Source organism: Mus musculus, chromosome 17, assembly GCF_000001635.26.
Source record: "Mus musculus strain C57BL/6J chromosome 17, GRCm38.p6 C57BL/6J".
Classification (NCBI taxonomy): Eukaryota; Metazoa; Chordata; class Mammalia; order Rodentia; family Muridae; genus Mus; species Mus musculus.
Window position 1 is genome coordinate 24,272,274 of NC_000083.6, and position 17,869 is coordinate 24,290,142.

Consider the following 17,869-nt stretch of genomic DNA (forward strand, 5'->3'; position numbering starts at 1 on the left):
AAATGATTTCCTTTGTAAGCTGCCTCGGTCATGGTACTTTATCATTGAATAGGAAAGTACCTAAGACAAATCTGAAGAGAACATTAAACACATGGAAGAGGATGCAAAGAGAAATATACCAGAATAGTTAACCACAAGAGGTCTAAGAAAACAGTACCAAAACAGCAAAAACAGGAATTAATAAGCACTCCAATACCCCAATAACAAGATACAGATGAACAGACTGCATTAGAAAACAGAACCAATATTTTTATTGCCTCCAAGAAACACACCTTACCATCAAGACACTAGCCGGGTGTGGTGGCGCACACCTTTAATCCCAGCACTCAGGAGGCAGAGGCAGGCGGATTTCTGAGTTCGAGGCCAGCCTGGTCTACAAAGTGAGCTCCAGGACAGGCAGAGCTACACAGAGAAACCCTGTCTCGAAAAACCAAAAAAAAAAAAAAAAAAAAAAAAAAGAGTAGACTGGAAGAAATAATTAAACTTTAAACTCAGGGCTGAAATCGAAATGAAAAAAAAAAAAACAAAAAAAAAAACCAAAACCCAATGAATCAGTGAGTGAAACAAAGATTCGGTTCTTGAAAATGTTCACAAGACTGGCAAAACTTCAGCCAAAATAATCAAAAGGGGAAAAATATCCAAGTCAATAAAATTAGAGATTAAAAGAGAGACATTACAACAGATATGGAGGAAATTCAGACAGTCTTAAGATCATACTTTAAAAATCTGTATTCCATCAAACTGAAAAAAAATCTAAAAGAATGGATGAATTTCTGTTTTAGTTAGGGTTTTACTGCTGTAAACAGACACTATGACCAAGGCAACTCTTTTTTTGTTGTTGTTGTTTTTTTTTGTTTGTTTGTTTGTTTGTTTTTTTTCGAGACAGGGTTTCTCTGTGTAGCCCTGGCTGTCCTGGAACTCACTCTGTAGACCAGGCTGGCCTCTGAACTCAGAAATCCACCTGACCCTGACCTGCCTCTGCCTCTGCCTCTGCCTCTGCCTCTGCCTCACGAGTGCTGGGATTAAAGGCGTGCCGTCCTACCCAAAGGCAACTCTCATAAGGACAACATTTAATTGGGGCTGGCTTACAGGCTCAGCAGTTCAGTCCATTATCATCAAGGTGGGAACATGGCAGCATCCAGGCAGGCATAGTGCGGGATAAACTGAGAGTTCTATCGATTTTCATCTGAAGGCTGCTAGCAGAACACTGGCTTCCAGGCAGCTAGTATGAGGGTCTTAAAGACCCCACCCACAGTGACACACCTACTTCAACAAGGCCACACCTACTTCAACAGGGCCACACCTTCTAATAATGTCACTCCCTGGGCTGAGCATATACAAACCACCACATACTATATTCATATAACCAACCAAAGTTAAATCAAGATATAGAAAACAGACCCACAACATCCAGTGAGATAGAAACAGTAATTGAAAATTTTACCACAGAACATGCCTGCCGTTGTGTGGGTGTTGGGGATTTGAGCTCATCGTCTCCTTTCTGTGCAGCAGACATTTTACTTAATGAATCATCTCACCAATCCCATGAGGTATTTTTAAGAAAAACTTCTGTCCAGGCATAGTGATGCACACCTTTAATTCCAGCTCTCAGAAGGCAGAGGCAGGCAGATCTCTCAGAGTTTGAGACAAGCCTGGTCTAGAACAGCCAGAGCTACATAGAGAAACCTTGCCTCAAGGCAACAACAACAGCATTTTTTTTATGTGTGGTCTCTTGCTGCAGCAACTCAAGTGGGAGCACAAAAGCACAGGCTCAAAGCAAGGGTCAATGGGATATAAAAAAAAAATTATAGTCAGGCAGTGGTGGCGCAGGCCTTTAATCCCAGCACTCGGGAGGCAGAGGCAGGCAGATTTCTGAGTTCAAGGCCAGCCTGGTCTACAGAGTGAGTTCCAGGACAGCCAGGGCTATACAGAGAAACCCTGTCTTAAAAAAACAAAACAAAACAAAAACAAAACAAAATATATATATATAGCAGGTAGGTCAGATGATGGCTGAAGTCGACACCGTCAACACAGTCAGACTGAAGAAAATGGACATCCAATGCAGAACATTCTGTCTAGCAGAGACCGCCAGTCAGCAAAGGCAAGGAATCTTTCTAAAATCTAGACTGGAAGATTCCTCCACTGTGTCTTGCTTAAGTGCAGCATCATGCTGTCATTGTCACTCTGGGTAGGTCATTTCCTACATTGGTGGTCCTCTCTGGACTCTTGTTTCTGTTTAGAAGTCTGATGTCAACCGAAATGCCATTCTTGTTAAAGCAACCCACCTTTCATTGATAGATTACTTTAGATTTTCTTTTGTGTGTGTGTGTTCGGTTTACAGAATTATTACTATAACAATGTTCCATGGAACTAATTTATTTTTTACTTATCCTGTTTAGGGTCAGCAGGTGGTGGTTTAAATATGCTTGGCCTATGGGAAGTGGCACTATTAGGAGGTATGGCCTTATTGGAGGAGGTGTGACTTTGTTAGAGTAAGTGTGTCACTGTGGAGGTGGAAATTTGAGGTCTCATGTGTGTGTGTGTGCGTGTGTGTGCGTGTGTGCGCATGCATGTGTATGGTAATAAACTGAACCTCTGAAACTAGAAGCCAGCTCCAATTAAATGTTTGCCTTTATAAGACTTGCCTTGGTCATGGTGTCTCTTCACAGCAATAAAACCCTAAGAAAGCAGTTGGTACCACGGACTTGTGTATTGCTGTGATAGACCTGATCATGCTTTTGTTTGGAGGAATGTGGATTTGGGGACTTTGGAAAGCAGGGCAATGATTTAAGTAGGGCTTAATGGACCATCCCTGTAGAAACATGGAAGACAGCTTGCGCTGAGGGTGATTTGAAATGTGGGGGCCTGGCTCAAGAGGTTTCAGAGGAGAAGGTTATTAGTAAGTTGCTTAGAAATCATTCTTGTGATATTTTGATGAAGAATGTAGCTACTTTTTGCCCTTGTCTGAAGAGTCTGCCTGAGGTGAAGAGATTTTGATTAATTGCATTGACAAAGGGACTCTCAGAAAATCTCATTTAGACTCTATCCTGTCATTCGCTCTTATGAATAGCATTTTGATCAAGCATAGCAAGCTTTGAAAGAAAACTACAAAACGTATGGTGCAAAAATTAAAGGGGCACCAGGAAGTGGAATGGAGCTAAATCTTGTGTTCAAGAATATTAAATGGAATTAAAGAGAGTGGTGAGTGGTCTTGGAGCAAGATGCCACCCAGCTAAGCTTATTGTTTATGTGTTTGCAGTTGTTATACCATGTTCAGGATCATTATGATCTATTATTGTTTTCATTTGGACATGATTGTGTGTCAAGTTGACAAGGATAAATTGTGATGACTATTCTCAGTTGTCAACTTGACTATATGAGTAGTGAACTATAATCCAGAAATGGAGGGCACACCTGTGATCCAGAGCTTGAGGCATAGTGGCCATGCTTATAAAGATCTTGTGAAAAGGAATTAAATCAAAGCTTAGGTCCAGGCATGATGGTATATGCCTTTAATTCCAGGAGACAGAGGCATGTAGATCTCTGGGTTCAAGGTCAGTCTACAGAGTAAGTTCTAGGACAGCCAAGCTTAGGCAGTGAAGGCATGTAAAACAGAAAGTTGATGAAAATGTAATAGAACAAGGAGGCCATGTTCCAGCCCCAACAAGTAGCAGAAATTGTCAACCTTGGCCATGTGGCTCTGGCTGTAGAGTCAATAATAGAAGGGGCGATGGGGACAATTGATGCTGGTTACCTGGAGCTAAGAAATCAGCAGTGATTAAGAAGAGATCAACATCACTGAAGGTGAAAACTTCTGTCAAGTGTTTTCTGAGAGCACAACAAGCTGTGTTCCAGAGATAGGCATGGTGCTGGCAGCAGTACCATGTGGTACTGGCTTTGAAAGTACGAAGGGGTCATGGGGAGCAGCTAAGGCTTGGCACTGTGAGAAGTCAGGGAAGGACATGGATGAAGGTGCTTCATTGGCTGTTGAAGGCCTAAGGCTGAAGGGATTATGCAAAGAAGCTGAGGCTTGACACCATGAAGACAGCCTATAAGAGGCTACTGGTGAAAGTGCAGCCTAGTTGCATCAGAAGACTCCAGTGTATTGGAGATCCCTATACTATGGGATGACCACCAAGAACAGCAGCAGCAGTAGAATGGAGTCAGCCAAAGCCTAGAGTGCTACAGAGGGCAGAGATAGAAAAGTGACCCAAGCCCTTTGGAGGAGCCCAGATCATGTGTGGACCCCAGATATTGAAACAATAAGCTGTGAAATTAAAGTTGCCTTGGAGACCCCAAAATGTTCAAGATGCCAGAGTCGTGACATACCTGCCAAGGAATGCTGCTAACAGTGAGTGGAACCAGCCCAAGAGAAAGAAGTATGTTTCTGTCATCGAAGCTGAAAGGACTTAGAGATTTGAAGAATGCTTTAACATCAAAAATGAAGTTGCAGAGTTTAGAGTTGGCTCACTTGGTTTTTGGTCTTGCTTTGGTCCAGTATTTATTCACTATGACATTTGGAACTGTAAATGTATATCCTGTGCCATTATATGTTGTAATCTGCTTCTTTTTTTAAAAAAAGATTTATTTATTATTATATGTAAGTACATTGTAACTGACTTCAGACACACCAAAAGAGGGCATCAGATCTCATTACGGGTGGTTGTGAGCCACCATGTGGTTGCTGGGATTTGAATTAGGACCTTCAGAAGAGCAGTCAGTGCTCTTACCCACTAAGCCATCTTGCCAGCCCTGTAATCTGCTTTTTTATATTGACTTTTATAGGGGAATTACAGTTAAGAGACTGCATGAATCTCAAAAGAGACTTTGAACTTTGGAGTTTTAACATTGTTGAGACTGTTGTAGACTATGGAGACTTTTGAAGTTGGACTAAATGTATTTTGCATTATGCTATGGCTAGGGATGGCCTGTTGCAGATGCCTGATCACATTATGACCCCCAAGACTGTGAACTGGAAAAACCTGTTTCTTATTGTGGTGTGGCTCAACCCTAGCAGATACCTTTAATCCAAGAGCTTTCTGTAAACAGGATTAAATAAAAGTCAATTATAGGTCAAGAGGCAGAGCAAGCAACCAGCTGACAGAGTGAACATAGGGAAAAAAACATAGAGAGTGGAGGGAAGTCAGGAAGAAGATAGAGAGACATACAAGAAGCAAAAAGGAGGGACCCTCAGTTTGAAGGGTTTTTATGACAGTGTGGAGAATGACTTTTTCCCTCTGGGACATCAGTGAAGTAGGCAGATCAGCTGTGTGCTTTTTCTGTTTCCCCAAGCTAACAGGCTTTCACCCCACCATCTGGCTCCTGAGTCTTCATTTGTAAAATCAAACTTATTGGATTTTGTTTTATAAAAAACAACAATGGCTACCATAGACGCATGTATTTGAACAAGCCTATGGGGGCCATGGAGTGGAATGTGGTGGTTTGAATATTCTTGCCCCACAGGAAATGGCACTATTAGGAGGTGTGGCCTTATTGGAGGAAGTGTATCACTCTGGAGGCAGGCTTTGAGGTCTCTCTCTCTTTTTTCTCTTTTTTTATTTTGAGGTCTCATATATATGCTCAAGTCTGGCCAATGTGAGACCCTCCTTCTGGCTACCTTCAGATGGAGATGGAGATTTCTTGGCTCCAACAGCACCATGTCTACCTGCACGCTGCCGTGCTCCCTGCCATGATGATAATGAACTGAACCTCTGAAACTCTAAGCCAGACCTAATGTTTGCCTTTATAAGAGTTGCCTTGGTCATGGTGTCTCTTCAACAGCAGTAGAACCCAAACTAAAACAGCAGGGCTCCATTCATTTATGATTATAAATGAATGTTTTTTTTTTGCAATGCTGAACAAATTTTAGCTCTTGTTCAGTTATGGAAGCTGAGTCCTACAATTTGACACAGGATTTGAGTTGGCTATGTGGCTACTTGGGAAGCATCAGCAAGTGCGCGGTGGTGGGAATCAGAGAATCAAAAGGACTGTGCAGGGATAGAATATGAGAACAGTGAGATGTGTGGACATCACTTAGGAATAACACAACCTTCAGAAACAGATACAGAGCTACCAAAAGAGCCAGGTATAGTGGCACATGCCTCTAATCCCAACCCTTAGGATCAAAAGTGTGGGGTCAGCCTGGGCTATCATGAAACCTTGTCTCTAAATAAAACAAAGGATTTACTAAAAGTCTGGGAAAGAATCATTTGTGAGAGAGATGGAAATAAGTTGTGGAATAAGCAAAAGAAGTCTTGAACCTGGAAAAGGCCAGTGGTTCCAGGTAGTACAGAGAAATAAGGAAGATATAGACTAGGGTGACTATGTAGAAATGGGTTCCAGAGAATAGAGCTGAGGGATTTGTTGTTGTTGTTTGTTTGTTTGGGGGGGGGTGTTGAGCATCTATACACCATAGCTGCTAACTGGATAACTAGAGTGGTACCTTGATTGGCAAGCAGGTGGTGAGTATCCCCCTATTTATTAGAAAGGACAGAGGAGGAAGAGGAAGAAGAGAAGGGGAAAGAAGAGGAGGGAAGATAAGGTAGTGGAGACACTACTATGGAGCTCACTGTGTTTGTGGCTCTTGTAAGCACTTGAGAGACAGGGTTACATGAACAGCCAGACCTGTGACAGAGAGTGCAGAGAAAAATCTCGGATGCATATTTAGATTCAGAGGTTACAAGTGAAATAGACGTGAGCTTTTTAGAGATCAAGTCCCAGCTTCATGACCCGGAATCCTGTTATCTATAAGAATTTGTTCCAGGCCACACCCACCTTCGCTATGTCAGACTTGATGTTGAAACCCTTGACAAAGGCATCCCCAGAGGTGATGGGCTGCTCGCTGGTCAGCATGTTGAAAATGGAAGTCTTCCCAGCTCCATTGAGACCAAGAAGGCCAAAGCATTCTTCTTCTTTAACAACAAAGGACACCTTGTTCACAGCCAACAGGGGTACCTTGTCTTTATAGACCTGAGAGACACAGAACAGAGATGTAGAGAGGAGGTTAGCAGCCAGCAGGCACTGCACACCCGACCTAGCTGCCTCTCATGACCCAAGCTCAGTCTACCTGCTTCTTCCTACAGCCCTTGCACATTGTCAACTTTGTTCTTGGAGGTAAGCCATTACTCTTTGTCCCTGAGCAGGTAAAACTCATTGATGCTGCTGAAGAGTTTTACATTTTGTTAACCACCAGAAACTGAAGGGAAACATGACTGACAAACTCTGGGGCAGGGGAATGCTATAAAATACCTGGATGTTTGAAAGATCTTTCAAGATTCTTTCTAAGAATCTCAAAGAAACTTAGGAAGCTCTATGTAGTTTCCATAGTCCTTATCCCACTTGGAACCTCCATAATTGTTGTCTGGATACAGGACTGGTCAAGCTTGGTATGCCTCTCCTATTCTTTCTTGGGTTTTAGCAAGCATGGCTCTTATTCCCTCCTGTCCCAGACCTTCCCTTTACCAAGATGATGACAGAAGAGAAGGTAGAGATACAACAGTTTCTGTCTCTGGGCAAGAATGATCTCATGTGAGCTTCCCTCTTAACCAGAGAGACCTCACTAAGTCTGTCTTCCCAGAAATCCATCTGCCATTGTTCACAGGTCACAGGCCCATCAGAAGGGAGATTCTGTGTGTGAAAAGCCAAGGCACAGTGTCGTGGTTTGAATAGGTATGGCCCCCATAGACTCATGTGTTTGCATGCTTAGCCCATAGGGAGTGGCACTATTAGGAGATGTGGCCTTGTTGGAGTAGGTGTGGCCTTGCTGGAGGATGTGTGTCACTGTGGGGGTGGGCTTTGAGACCTGGTGTGGCACACAGTCTCCTTCTGCTGCCTTTAGATAAAGACGTAGAGCTCTCAGCTCGTCCAGCTCCATGTCTGTGTGGATGCTTCCATGTTTCGTGCCATGATGATAATGGACTAAACCTCTGAATCTGTAAGCCATCCCCAGTGAAATGTTTTCCTTTATAAGAGTTGCCCTGGTCATGGTGTCTCTTCACAGCAATGCAAACCCAACTATGACACATGGCATATGCTTATAATCAGGGTATTTAGGAGGCACATGAGGGATGATCATGAATTCAAGGTCAATGTAGGTCACATAGCAGGACTCTTCCACACATCAGGCAAACAGATAAAGGAGCAAAGCTGAGTCTAACTTTACCTTTGACACTTCTTTAACAACAAGCGGGTTTTTCTTTACTAACGTTTCCAAATAACGCTTGATGGTTTCCGCCTCCTCCAGAACATCTTCATCTTCAGGTTCTGCTACATCAAAGATCATTCCCTACTTCCCCAAGACAAGGGTAGAAATGTGTTTTTGAGGTTAGAAGATAGAGCCTGACTTGGGTCAGAAGCGATGGGGGCCCTGAAGGTCCTGCAACAATGCCCACGTGTGTATATACCACCACCACAACCTCCGGAACAACGTATCTACATTTATAGCGTCTTGACCATGATGAGGTAGGTGGTCAAAACACAAAATGTCAGCTTTTTAATAACACAAAAAGCTTAAAACCCAGGAATGTCAAGATAAAGCAAAACCTTATCTCCTTTGGTTTCCTCTAGAGACCTTGTCTTACCCTGAACTAACAGAACAGACCTTCCTCTAGTCCCCTTATAGGTGCCTGCAGAGGTATTTCATAAGGTGAGTTATTCTAGCAAGCTAGAGTTTCATCCCTAGTCATTTGACGAGCTGGCCCTAGATACTCCCCAGGTGACCAGTATGTGGACCAGGGCCTCAGAGGCTGGGTCAGAGCGTTCTCCTCCTCTGTGGTCCCTGGGCATGGGCTGACACCTCTCTGCCTGGACATTATAAACAGATGGCTGGATGGCCTCAGGGACCCCTCTGATATGGAAACGTATAGCAAGGTAGCTAAAGAACACAGGAAGGAAGCTTAGAGCCAGACCTTGACCTGTTTTTACATGACTTTACCCCAATTAACTCACCGATTTTTCCTTCCAGAAGGAAGGGAAGAAGCCAGAGAGCCTGGATTTCAGTACATAGAATGCATTGGCTTCAGTGAGGAAAAGCATGGTGATGTACACAGGTCCTAAGACGGCCAGGGCTGTCAGGTACTTTCCTATCCCCAGAGATTCCCAGGCGTAGATGTTCTCTTGGACCACATATCCTTCTACTAATATGAAATAAGCAGATGTTAGCACACCGTTTTGGCGATTTTCAAAGGCAGTGCTCATCTTAAATATAGCAAGTAAATTCACAAAGTAGCCAATATTACCAGAGAAGCATCACTGTTAGCAATGGTTCCGCCACACCCTAGCAGAGGGTGAGCAAGAATGCCTTTGCTTGCTGCCTCTAACCTCTGTAAAAACAATGCAATGAGCTGAGCTCCATGGTTCACACCTGCAATTGCAAGTCTTAGGAAGTTAAAGTAGAACTGCCACAAACATGAGACTAGCATGGGTTACATGCAGTTCTAGGGCATCCTGTGATGTATGAGAGACTCTGTCTCAAAAACAACAATAACAACAAAAACAAACCAACAAGACAAACATCCAAAACCTTGAGACTAAATAGGGTCATGAGCCCGTGGGGGTGAGGGTGGGGGTGGGGAACTCACTGCTGTTATTCTGCTAAATGAATGTAGCAATCAAATGATCCCTCCACCCTCAGATCAATGCATTGCTCAGCCCTCGTCAGAGAGATGATGATTAGCACAGAAACCCATGCTCTGCGTGTCTGCAGAGAAGCTTGGGGCTGCTCAGCCCTAAGTGGGATGTCTGTGTGATACCCCTCTTCTCAAGGCTCAAGGCTCTAAGCCAAAGAAGGGGCAGCAAGGTTGTAAGAGCTAGAGGTGGCTGGTGGATAATTTCAAAGAAACTGCATTTTCAAGACACAGCAGGGAAGAGGCTGTGATAACCTGCACAAGGTCTCCAGGAGCTCAAGCCAGACAAAAATCCAAGCACAGAGGGGAAGTGGGCACCAAGTCCCACCCCTCACCAGGAAGCCATTTGCCCTGGATAACTGTCGGCAGGAGGAAAAGGAGTTTTCTTCAGTGGAGTAACACTGTATATCAACTACACTCCAGGGCAGGTTCCATGCCAACACAAACTGGAGCCTATTCTTGCTTGTTTTTTGTTTGTTGGTTGGTTGCTTGGTTGCTTGGTTTCTTAGTTGGTTTAAGAGAAAAAGAACCTGCGCACGCCTTTAATCCCAGCACTCGGGAGGCAGAGGCAGGCGGATTTCTGAGTTCAAGGCCAGCCTGGTCTACAAAGTGAGTTCCAGGACAGCCAGAGCTACACAGAGAAACCCTGTCTCGAAAAACCAGAAAAAAAAAAAAAAAAAAAAAAGCAAAAGAGAAAAAGAACCTGAAGTTCAGTGGGTAGAAAATGGGAGTTGGGGGAGGGGAAAGAGTAAGATTAAAATAGTTTATGAAATTCTCGAGAATAAATAAAAATATTATTTAAAACAACAACAACAAGGGGATTGTTCAAATGGCTCAGGGGCTATAGCACAGGTTGTTCTTCCATAGGACCCTGGTTTGATTTCCAGCAGCCATGTGGATGCTCAAAACTGCCTGTAATTCCAGTTCCAGGGGGATCTGATGCCCTCTTCTGGATTCTGCAAGCACTGCAGGCACACAGACATACATGCAGGCAAAAACACCCATGAAATGGAAACTTGTAGTTCCTTTAGAAAGTTTTGTCAGGTGTGTTGCTCAAGCAAACACTTGAAGGAGTGTTTTCCTGAAGCGGACACCAGGAAAAAAGATGTTTTACTAAAATAGACACGTGAAGGAGCGTTTCACTAAAGCAGACCAGGGAAAAAAGATGTTTAACTAAAGCAGACTTGTAAAGAAACAGTTTGCTGAAACAGACACATGTAAAAAGATGTTTTGCTAAAGCAAGCACATAAAAGGATGTGTAATAAAAGATTCTTCACTAACGACATGAATCTATTGGCTTGCATTACATCTGTTGTTGAGCTCTATTCTCATGACTCCACAGAGAGAAATGAATCAAAAAACTTCTCAAGAGGTTCCTGTGGCTTCTTGCTGCTTCCGAGGACTCAGGCCAATTGGCAGAGTGATGTCAGCTGATACAGACTTCCATGGAATTTTGCTAAGACGGCAGGACTCATGGAGGACATGTGATGTTTGGAGGGTATAAATAGGACTCAGTGGTCGGTGACAGGGGCTTGGCTTGCACAGCAAGCTTTGCAGCACTTCTTGGTCTTGCATCGCCTTTACTGAGAGAGGTACAGCTGAGAACTTCTCCTGGTGTCCCTCGTGGTCCTGCTGACTCGTGCTGACTCGTGCTGATGCTGCTGAGGGCCATCTGTCTCTCCTAGGCTGTGCTTCTGCTGCTGATCTGTATTTGCTATCCCAACGCTGCTAAACTGGACTGCTGGTGTATCCATAAAGTATTTACGAGTAGATCCAGCCACTGCTGGGCCCTATAAACTGAACTGCTGGTTTCCTGACAACACAGGTGGGATTTGCTCCAAAAACCAATTTCTAAATAGGTCCACTTCCCCCATATCCTAGTACTCTTTCTTTTTCACTACCTCTGGTGGGTGGTGGGTGAGAAGGGAGGTTAAAGCATCTAAGAACCATCATTAAAAGTAGGTTTAAAAAAATTTAAACACCAATACACATAAAATAAAATAAATGAAAAACAAGAAGACAATAAAAGGCTTTTCTCATTCTGTATTATATAAATATATATAATTTTTTTGTCAATTTAAAATAAGAGAGCTTGAAAATGAAGCTCAGTGATAGAGCATGTTTACGTGGTTGAGGCATTAATATTAATAAGAGATATTCCTGTATTTATATGACATCTATCTAAATCACAAAATGCTTCCATGTTTGATTGTCCTTTCAACTGTCAGCCCCCTTGCAACTGAACTGGCCCCTCATGTAGAAACATTCCAGGAGACTTGCAGGTTAGTTCAGTGGCAAAGGACTCGTTTAGCATGCAGGAGACCCTAAGGGTTTCATCAAGCACCGTGACATCATATCGAACAAAATCTGATCTGTCTTAAATGCTGTAAAGATTTGTATTTAGAAATTATACAATAAAATTATGTTCATGGAGGAAACAGAAGAGAATGGTGTAGTTATCTTTTCCATTTCCTTAAACATGGCTTAGCTTTGTGCATAGTTCTTTCATATCATTTTTAGTTTATTTATTTTATGTATATGAGTACCCTGTAGCTATATAGATGGTTGTGAGACTTCATGTGGTTGTTGGGAATTGAATTTTTTTTTAGGACCTCTGCTCGATCTGGTTGGCCCGGCTCACTCCCATCAATTCCGCTTGTTCAGTCCCTGCTTGCTCTGAACCAAAGATTTATTTATTATTATACATAAGTACATTGTAGCTGTCTTCAGACACGCCAAAAGAGGGCATCAGATCTCTTTGTGGGTGATTGTGAGCCACCATGTGGTTGCTGGGATTTGAACTCAGGACCTTTGAAAGAGCAGTCAGTGCTCTTACCCACTGAGCCAGCTCACCAGCCCTTGTCGTTGTTCTCAAATGTGTTATAACTACTATGTACATAGCATTTACAGTGTATTAAGTGTTTTAAGAAATCTAGACATAATTTAAAGTATGGATGAGAAGACTATGGTGTAGCTCAGTGGTAGAACAGTTGCATAAAATGCACAAGGCTCTGTATTAGATCCTGAGTCTCACACACACACACACACACACACACACACACACACACACACACACACACAGAGACAGAGAGATGGAGAGAGACAGAGAGACACACAGAGAGAATGTGCAGCTATGCATAGCTTTCATGCACTTGCCATGCCTTTTCACAGGAAAGGGCGAATGCTGCAATGAACTGTAGGTTGGATGGTGGCACATGCCTACAATAGGTAAATCTTTCCAAGTCCAAAGCTTGCCTGGTTTAAATAGTGAGTTCATGAACAGCCAGGGATACATAGTGAGACTTTAAGCCAAGTGGTTGTGGCACAATCCATTAATCCCAGCACTCGGGGAGGCAGAGACAGGGGTTGGGTGTGTGTGTGTGTGTGTGTGTGTGTGTGTGTGTGTGTGTGTGTGTGTGGTGGTGGTGGTGGTGGTGGTGGTGGTGGTGGTGGTGGTGTTAATCTCTGAGTTCTAGTCCAGCCTGGTCTACAAAACTAGTTCCAGGACAGCCGGGGCTACACAGAGAAACCCTGTCTCAAAAAAAAAACAAAAAAAAACAAACAAACAAAAAAAACAAACCCAAAAAACACCAAAAAACCAACCAACCAACCAAACAAAAAAACCATAGGGAGAAAAGAAAAAGAAAGAAAGGCCAAATCGTATTACACAAACCATATAAGGATAAAAATGTTCTCAGCAAATTTCACTCTTTACTCACAAACATCATTGCAGTCAATATCACTCAAGTTCTTAGCACTGCAAAACTTTTTCAGCTCAAAGTTATAGTACAAGTTGGACAAGGCCATTCCCAGGCAATGTCCAGGAAGAATTAGGAAAATATGATCCAAGGAGTCTGAGAGTTCCGTGTAGCCAAGATCTGCAATGAGAACAGAAAGCACCAATTTTACTAGCATAAGGGAAAGTGACCAGTCATCTCTCTCCTCAGTCACTTCTGGAGTCCGGACGTCACACTCTCAGGCCTCCAGACCACACTGTGGGTTCCTGACTCCTGGTGTTGACTCTCCCCACCTCTGTTCATTTAACTCTATGTTTCTTTGTTTAGTTCCTTAGATCTGCCACTTCCTTTATCCAGAGAGCACACTGTATCTGAGAAAGTCAGAGGCAGCATGGCTCCAGCAGGAAGTGCCCAGGGGTGTGGGCTGGAGGTGAGCAGACCCAGGCAGAACAGGGATGGGAGCCAGCTCTGGACTCCCTGGGGTGTTTTACCTTCCCCTGTCCTGAAGATTGAGCCTAGGGACTCGCACATGCTAGGCGAGCATTCCACCATATCCCTGGCTCCAGAGCGTCATCCTGAAGTCAGACAAGGAGTATAAGGTCCCTTCCTCCATGGTTTGTGGAGACTTAAACTGTCATAAAGGGTCCCTTAGGAGAGAGGACAACTCCCCACATCAGAGAAAAGGGACATTGTAAATCAAATTTTAAATGAAAGTAAGGAAGATGGCTGGGGAGATGGCTCAGTGGTTAAGAACACTGGTTGCTCTCCAGAGGACCTGGGTTCAAGTCTCAGCAACCACATGGTGGCTCACTGCAGTCTAATTCCGGTTCCAGGGAACCTGACACCCCTTTACCCCTTTCTGGCCTCGGTGGCTACCAGGCATGTAAGTGATGTGCATCAGATATTCATGCAAACACTTATACACAAAGCAATGTTTCTTAATCTTATGTATATGAATGTTTTGCCTGTATGCTGTCTGTTGTATGTTTGTACATCCTGGAGGCTAGAAGAGGGCATTCGATCCCCTGGGATGGGAGTCACAGACATCCGTGAGCTGTTGGGTGCTGGGAATAAAACTGGGTCCTCTTGAAGAGCAGCCAGTGAGTGGTCTTAACTCCTGACCCAGCTCACCAAGCCCCGCCTTCAAAATAAAAATTACTTTTAAAAATAAAGAAGAATGTGGAAGGGAAGGAAAATCCATCTGAAGGGGTTGTGAAATGTAAATCCAAAAGAAAAAGAGCATTGTGGGGCCAGGACATGCCCGGCAGTGAGGAGCCTTCTGCTCTTATGGAGGACTGGAGTTTAGTTCCCAGCAACCATGCCATGTCGCTCACAAACCACTGGTCCCCACAGCTCCTGGGGATCTGATAACCTCTTCAGTCCTCCATGTGAAACTCCACATATGTGCACAGACACACAGGAAAACACAGAGACGTACAGACAGTCATATAATAAATCCTAATAAAAAGTGGAGGTAAAAAAAAGAAAAAAAAGAAAAAAAGAAAAAAAAAAGTGGAGGTAACATTTAGGCTCTTTTGTCCCACCCTGACCCATTTGTGGTAGCATAAACAGAAGCTGTCAGTTTCAAGTATGTGTTGTAAATAATGGCTGGATCTTAGTTTCTTTTACAAGAGCTCTTCCTCCCATGTTGACTAATTCATTTACATATTCACTTTTTTTTTTAAAGTAAGGAACATTACATTTTAGTGAAATGCATGGATCACAGGTGGACAGTGATTCGTAAGTATGTAAATCCACATAAACTAGTGTCCGGTCCAAGATCAGGAACATCCTTTACCCCCCAAAGCTCTCCGGTGTGTTATTTCTATCGGCCCTTTGCCCCAGGCCCAGAGGTAACCCTTTTTCTGAGTCCATTTCCGAGATTCATTTTGTCTGTTCATAGACTTCACACAGGTGAAGCATCCATCTGCAGAGTGAGTGTGACTGAGTTGTTTGTCCACCCTGTGTTCGGCCCACAGCGGCTGCGAGCGCTATCTCTTGCGTCTTTGGTTAGACATGAGTTTTTGTGGGTGTGACAGCTGTAGTGGCTGCTGGAGGAGAGATTCCTGCTCCCTGCAAAATGTCAATGTGATTACCTTTCTCACTGGTGACGGTGACGAGGACCACAGGGCTGATGCTCAGGAAGGTGAGCATCACCACGAGCTTCACACATGCACTGCCAGGAGTGTTAAAGGAGAAGCTGACCGTGTACACCAAAGGGATGACAGCCCAGCCGTAGAGCATCATTATCAAGACCACCGCTGGGATGCTCTCGTGGTGTGCAAAAGCCTCTTCCTTATACCACAGAAACACCAACTTCAGAGAGAGGAGAGGGAAGGAACGGGAAGAGTCCGTAAGGGTTCATCCTGAGTGCTAAGAATATAGCGAGCTCAGTTTTAACTTCTTCTTTTATTTGTTTTTTTGTTTTTTTTCGAGGCAGGGTTTCTCTGTGTAGCCCTGGCTGTCCTGGAACTCACTCTGTAGACCAGGCTGGCCTCAAACTCAGAAATCTGCCTGCCTCTGCCTCCCAAGTGCTGGGATTAAAGTCACCACGCCTGGCTTATTTTATTTTATTTTTGGTAAGTTTTAACTTCTTTATGTATTTGTGGGGGACGGAGGCACGGCTCTTGTGGAGGACAGAGGACATTCTCTAGGGTTGGTTCTTCTCACCACCTTTTAGGATCCAGGGATTAAATTCAGGTCATAAGGTCTGTGACGAGTGCCTTTACTCACAGGCCCATAAGCTCAGGGTTTTATTTATTTATTTAGGTTTTTTCGAGACAAGATTTCTCTGTGTAGCCCTGGCTGTCCTGGAACTCACTCTGTAGACCAGGCTGGCCTCGAACTCAGAAATCCACCTGCCTCTGCCTCTGCTGGGATTAAAGACGTGCGGCTTCACAAGCATTCGCTAATGAGCGAGCCTGAGAGATGCTGTCAGGGAACTGCCCTGACTCTCAGTAACAGAGCAGCACAGCAAAGGATAAGGAGATGCTTGTGAAACAGAACGGGGCAGGAAGTGACCCACTCGGCACAGAGTAATCAGGTACCGAGCAGGAAGTGATCCACTCGGCACAAAATAATCAGGTACCAAGCAGGAAGTGATCCACTCAGCACAAAATAATCATACATGTCTCCAAAACATGGTCTCTCAGTGACTTGAGGCAGCAGCTCTGTAAGGACTACACAAACACCACCGCACAAGCTACCCAGTTCCTGAAGATATCAGAGCTAAATGAACTTGCCATTCCAGTCAGGCCTGAGCTACCAGTCAAACTTCTCAGCAGGTTCTGGTTCAGGAGGTGGTTCTTTCCGGGGAAGCCCCCGGTCCGCAGGACAGGATGCCTGTACCACGAGGTACTCACCACCAGCAGCAGAGTGGGAACGAGGAAAGAGATGAGGTCCCACAGCAGAGCTGAGAGCCAGAACACAGCCGTGCTGACTCCACTCACAAACTGGAGGCTCTTAGACTTAACGCTCTTCTCTCCGACTGTCAAGATGGAGAAGGAGCTTGACAGGAAAGCTATTCCAAAAAGAAAGTTGACAACAAGGTAGTGTCCTTTAGGGCCCCTGCGAAAGACAGAAAGCAACTGTGACTAGCAATATAAGCACTTGAAATGAAAATGAGACCCAGAAGCAGGCAGGAAAGCGAGAAGTGCTATAGAAGCGAAAGCTTGAGGCAGGGAGAAAGGCAGTCTCACGCACTGGTACAGGATTGACTCTGAGACCTCGATGGCTGTCTGAGGCTGAGGATAGTTGGTTGTGGTAATGGAAGCATTGGCTCCAGAAAGCAACTTGAAGAGAAGATTGTCCACCAGAGTCAGAGCCAGGCTAGGGGAGTGGTAGGCCTGGTTGTTGAACAGCGCCTTCACTGTCGTGTGGTTATTCACATCTTCAAAAGAAGCTGCCACCACGTAGAGCTTATCAAAGCCCTCAGGAGCCTCCTTTGCCTTCTTCAGGAGGAAGTCCTCTACAGAACCTGGGAGGAAGCCAAAGGCACACTGGGCAGAGAGAATGCTGAGAAAACATCGCACCAGGCCCAGTGGCACACAGTACACTCATCATGGGCTTCCCCAGTCTTCTGCTCTTTCTGGGTACCCCATTACCAGCCTCACACACACCCAAAGGCTGGCCTCCTCTCCAGCTCTCTATTGAATTCCAGCCGATCTCTCCAAATCTCCATCTCTTAAGTCCTTTTGAATCCCAACTACCTTTTTCCTTTCTAACACCTCAACCGGGTTGAGCCCCATAATGGCTTCTGGGACCATGTGTTCCCAAACAAAACTCCACACCATCTGTATGGTATCTGCATACTTGGTGTGGAAGGACATACCTAATACCTACCTACTTGCAGCGACTCTGACCTCTAGGCAAAGCCACACATCCACATAGTGTAAAATGCACCTTCTCTTTTGCTTTGGTTGTCATTTGTTTTTGAGACAGAGACTCACTATGTAGCCCAGGCTGACCTGGAACTCACTCTATAGACCAGGCTGGCCTCAAACTCACAGA

The 17,869-nt window shown here is 44.3% G+C and overlaps 1 protein-coding gene across 17 annotated transcripts in view; it reads right to left on the reverse strand.

Annotated features, from left to right (window-relative positions):
- The window catches only part of Abca17 (ATP-binding cassette, sub-family A (ABC1), member 17), an 87,802-nt gene that overhangs the window by 8,017 nt on the left and 61,916 nt on the right, over positions 1–17,869 (reverse strand). For 15 of the 17 annotated variants that reach the window (XR_001782084.2, XR_001782083.2, XM_030249868.1 and 12 more), the window contains 7 exons: positions 17,063–17,336; positions 16,723–16,927; positions 15,457–15,676; positions 13,343–13,501; positions 8,947–9,134; positions 8,162–8,284; positions 6,775–6,969 (listed from right to left, as the gene is read on the reverse strand). Coding sequence is in view for 15 of the 17 variants with exons in the window: in XM_030249868.1 (XP_030105728.1) it covers positions 6,775–6,969; positions 8,162–8,284; positions 8,947–9,134; positions 13,343–13,501; positions 15,457–15,676; positions 16,723–16,927; positions 17,063–17,336 (1,364 nt within the window). In the remaining 2 variants the exon portion in view is untranslated. Of the gene's footprint in view, positions 1–6,774; positions 6,970–8,161; positions 8,288–8,946; positions 9,135–13,342; positions 13,502–15,456; positions 15,677–16,722; positions 16,928–17,062; positions 17,337–17,869 lie in introns of those variants that run through there. The other 2 variants (XM_017317539.2, XM_006524481.4) reach the window with 2 other exon arrangements.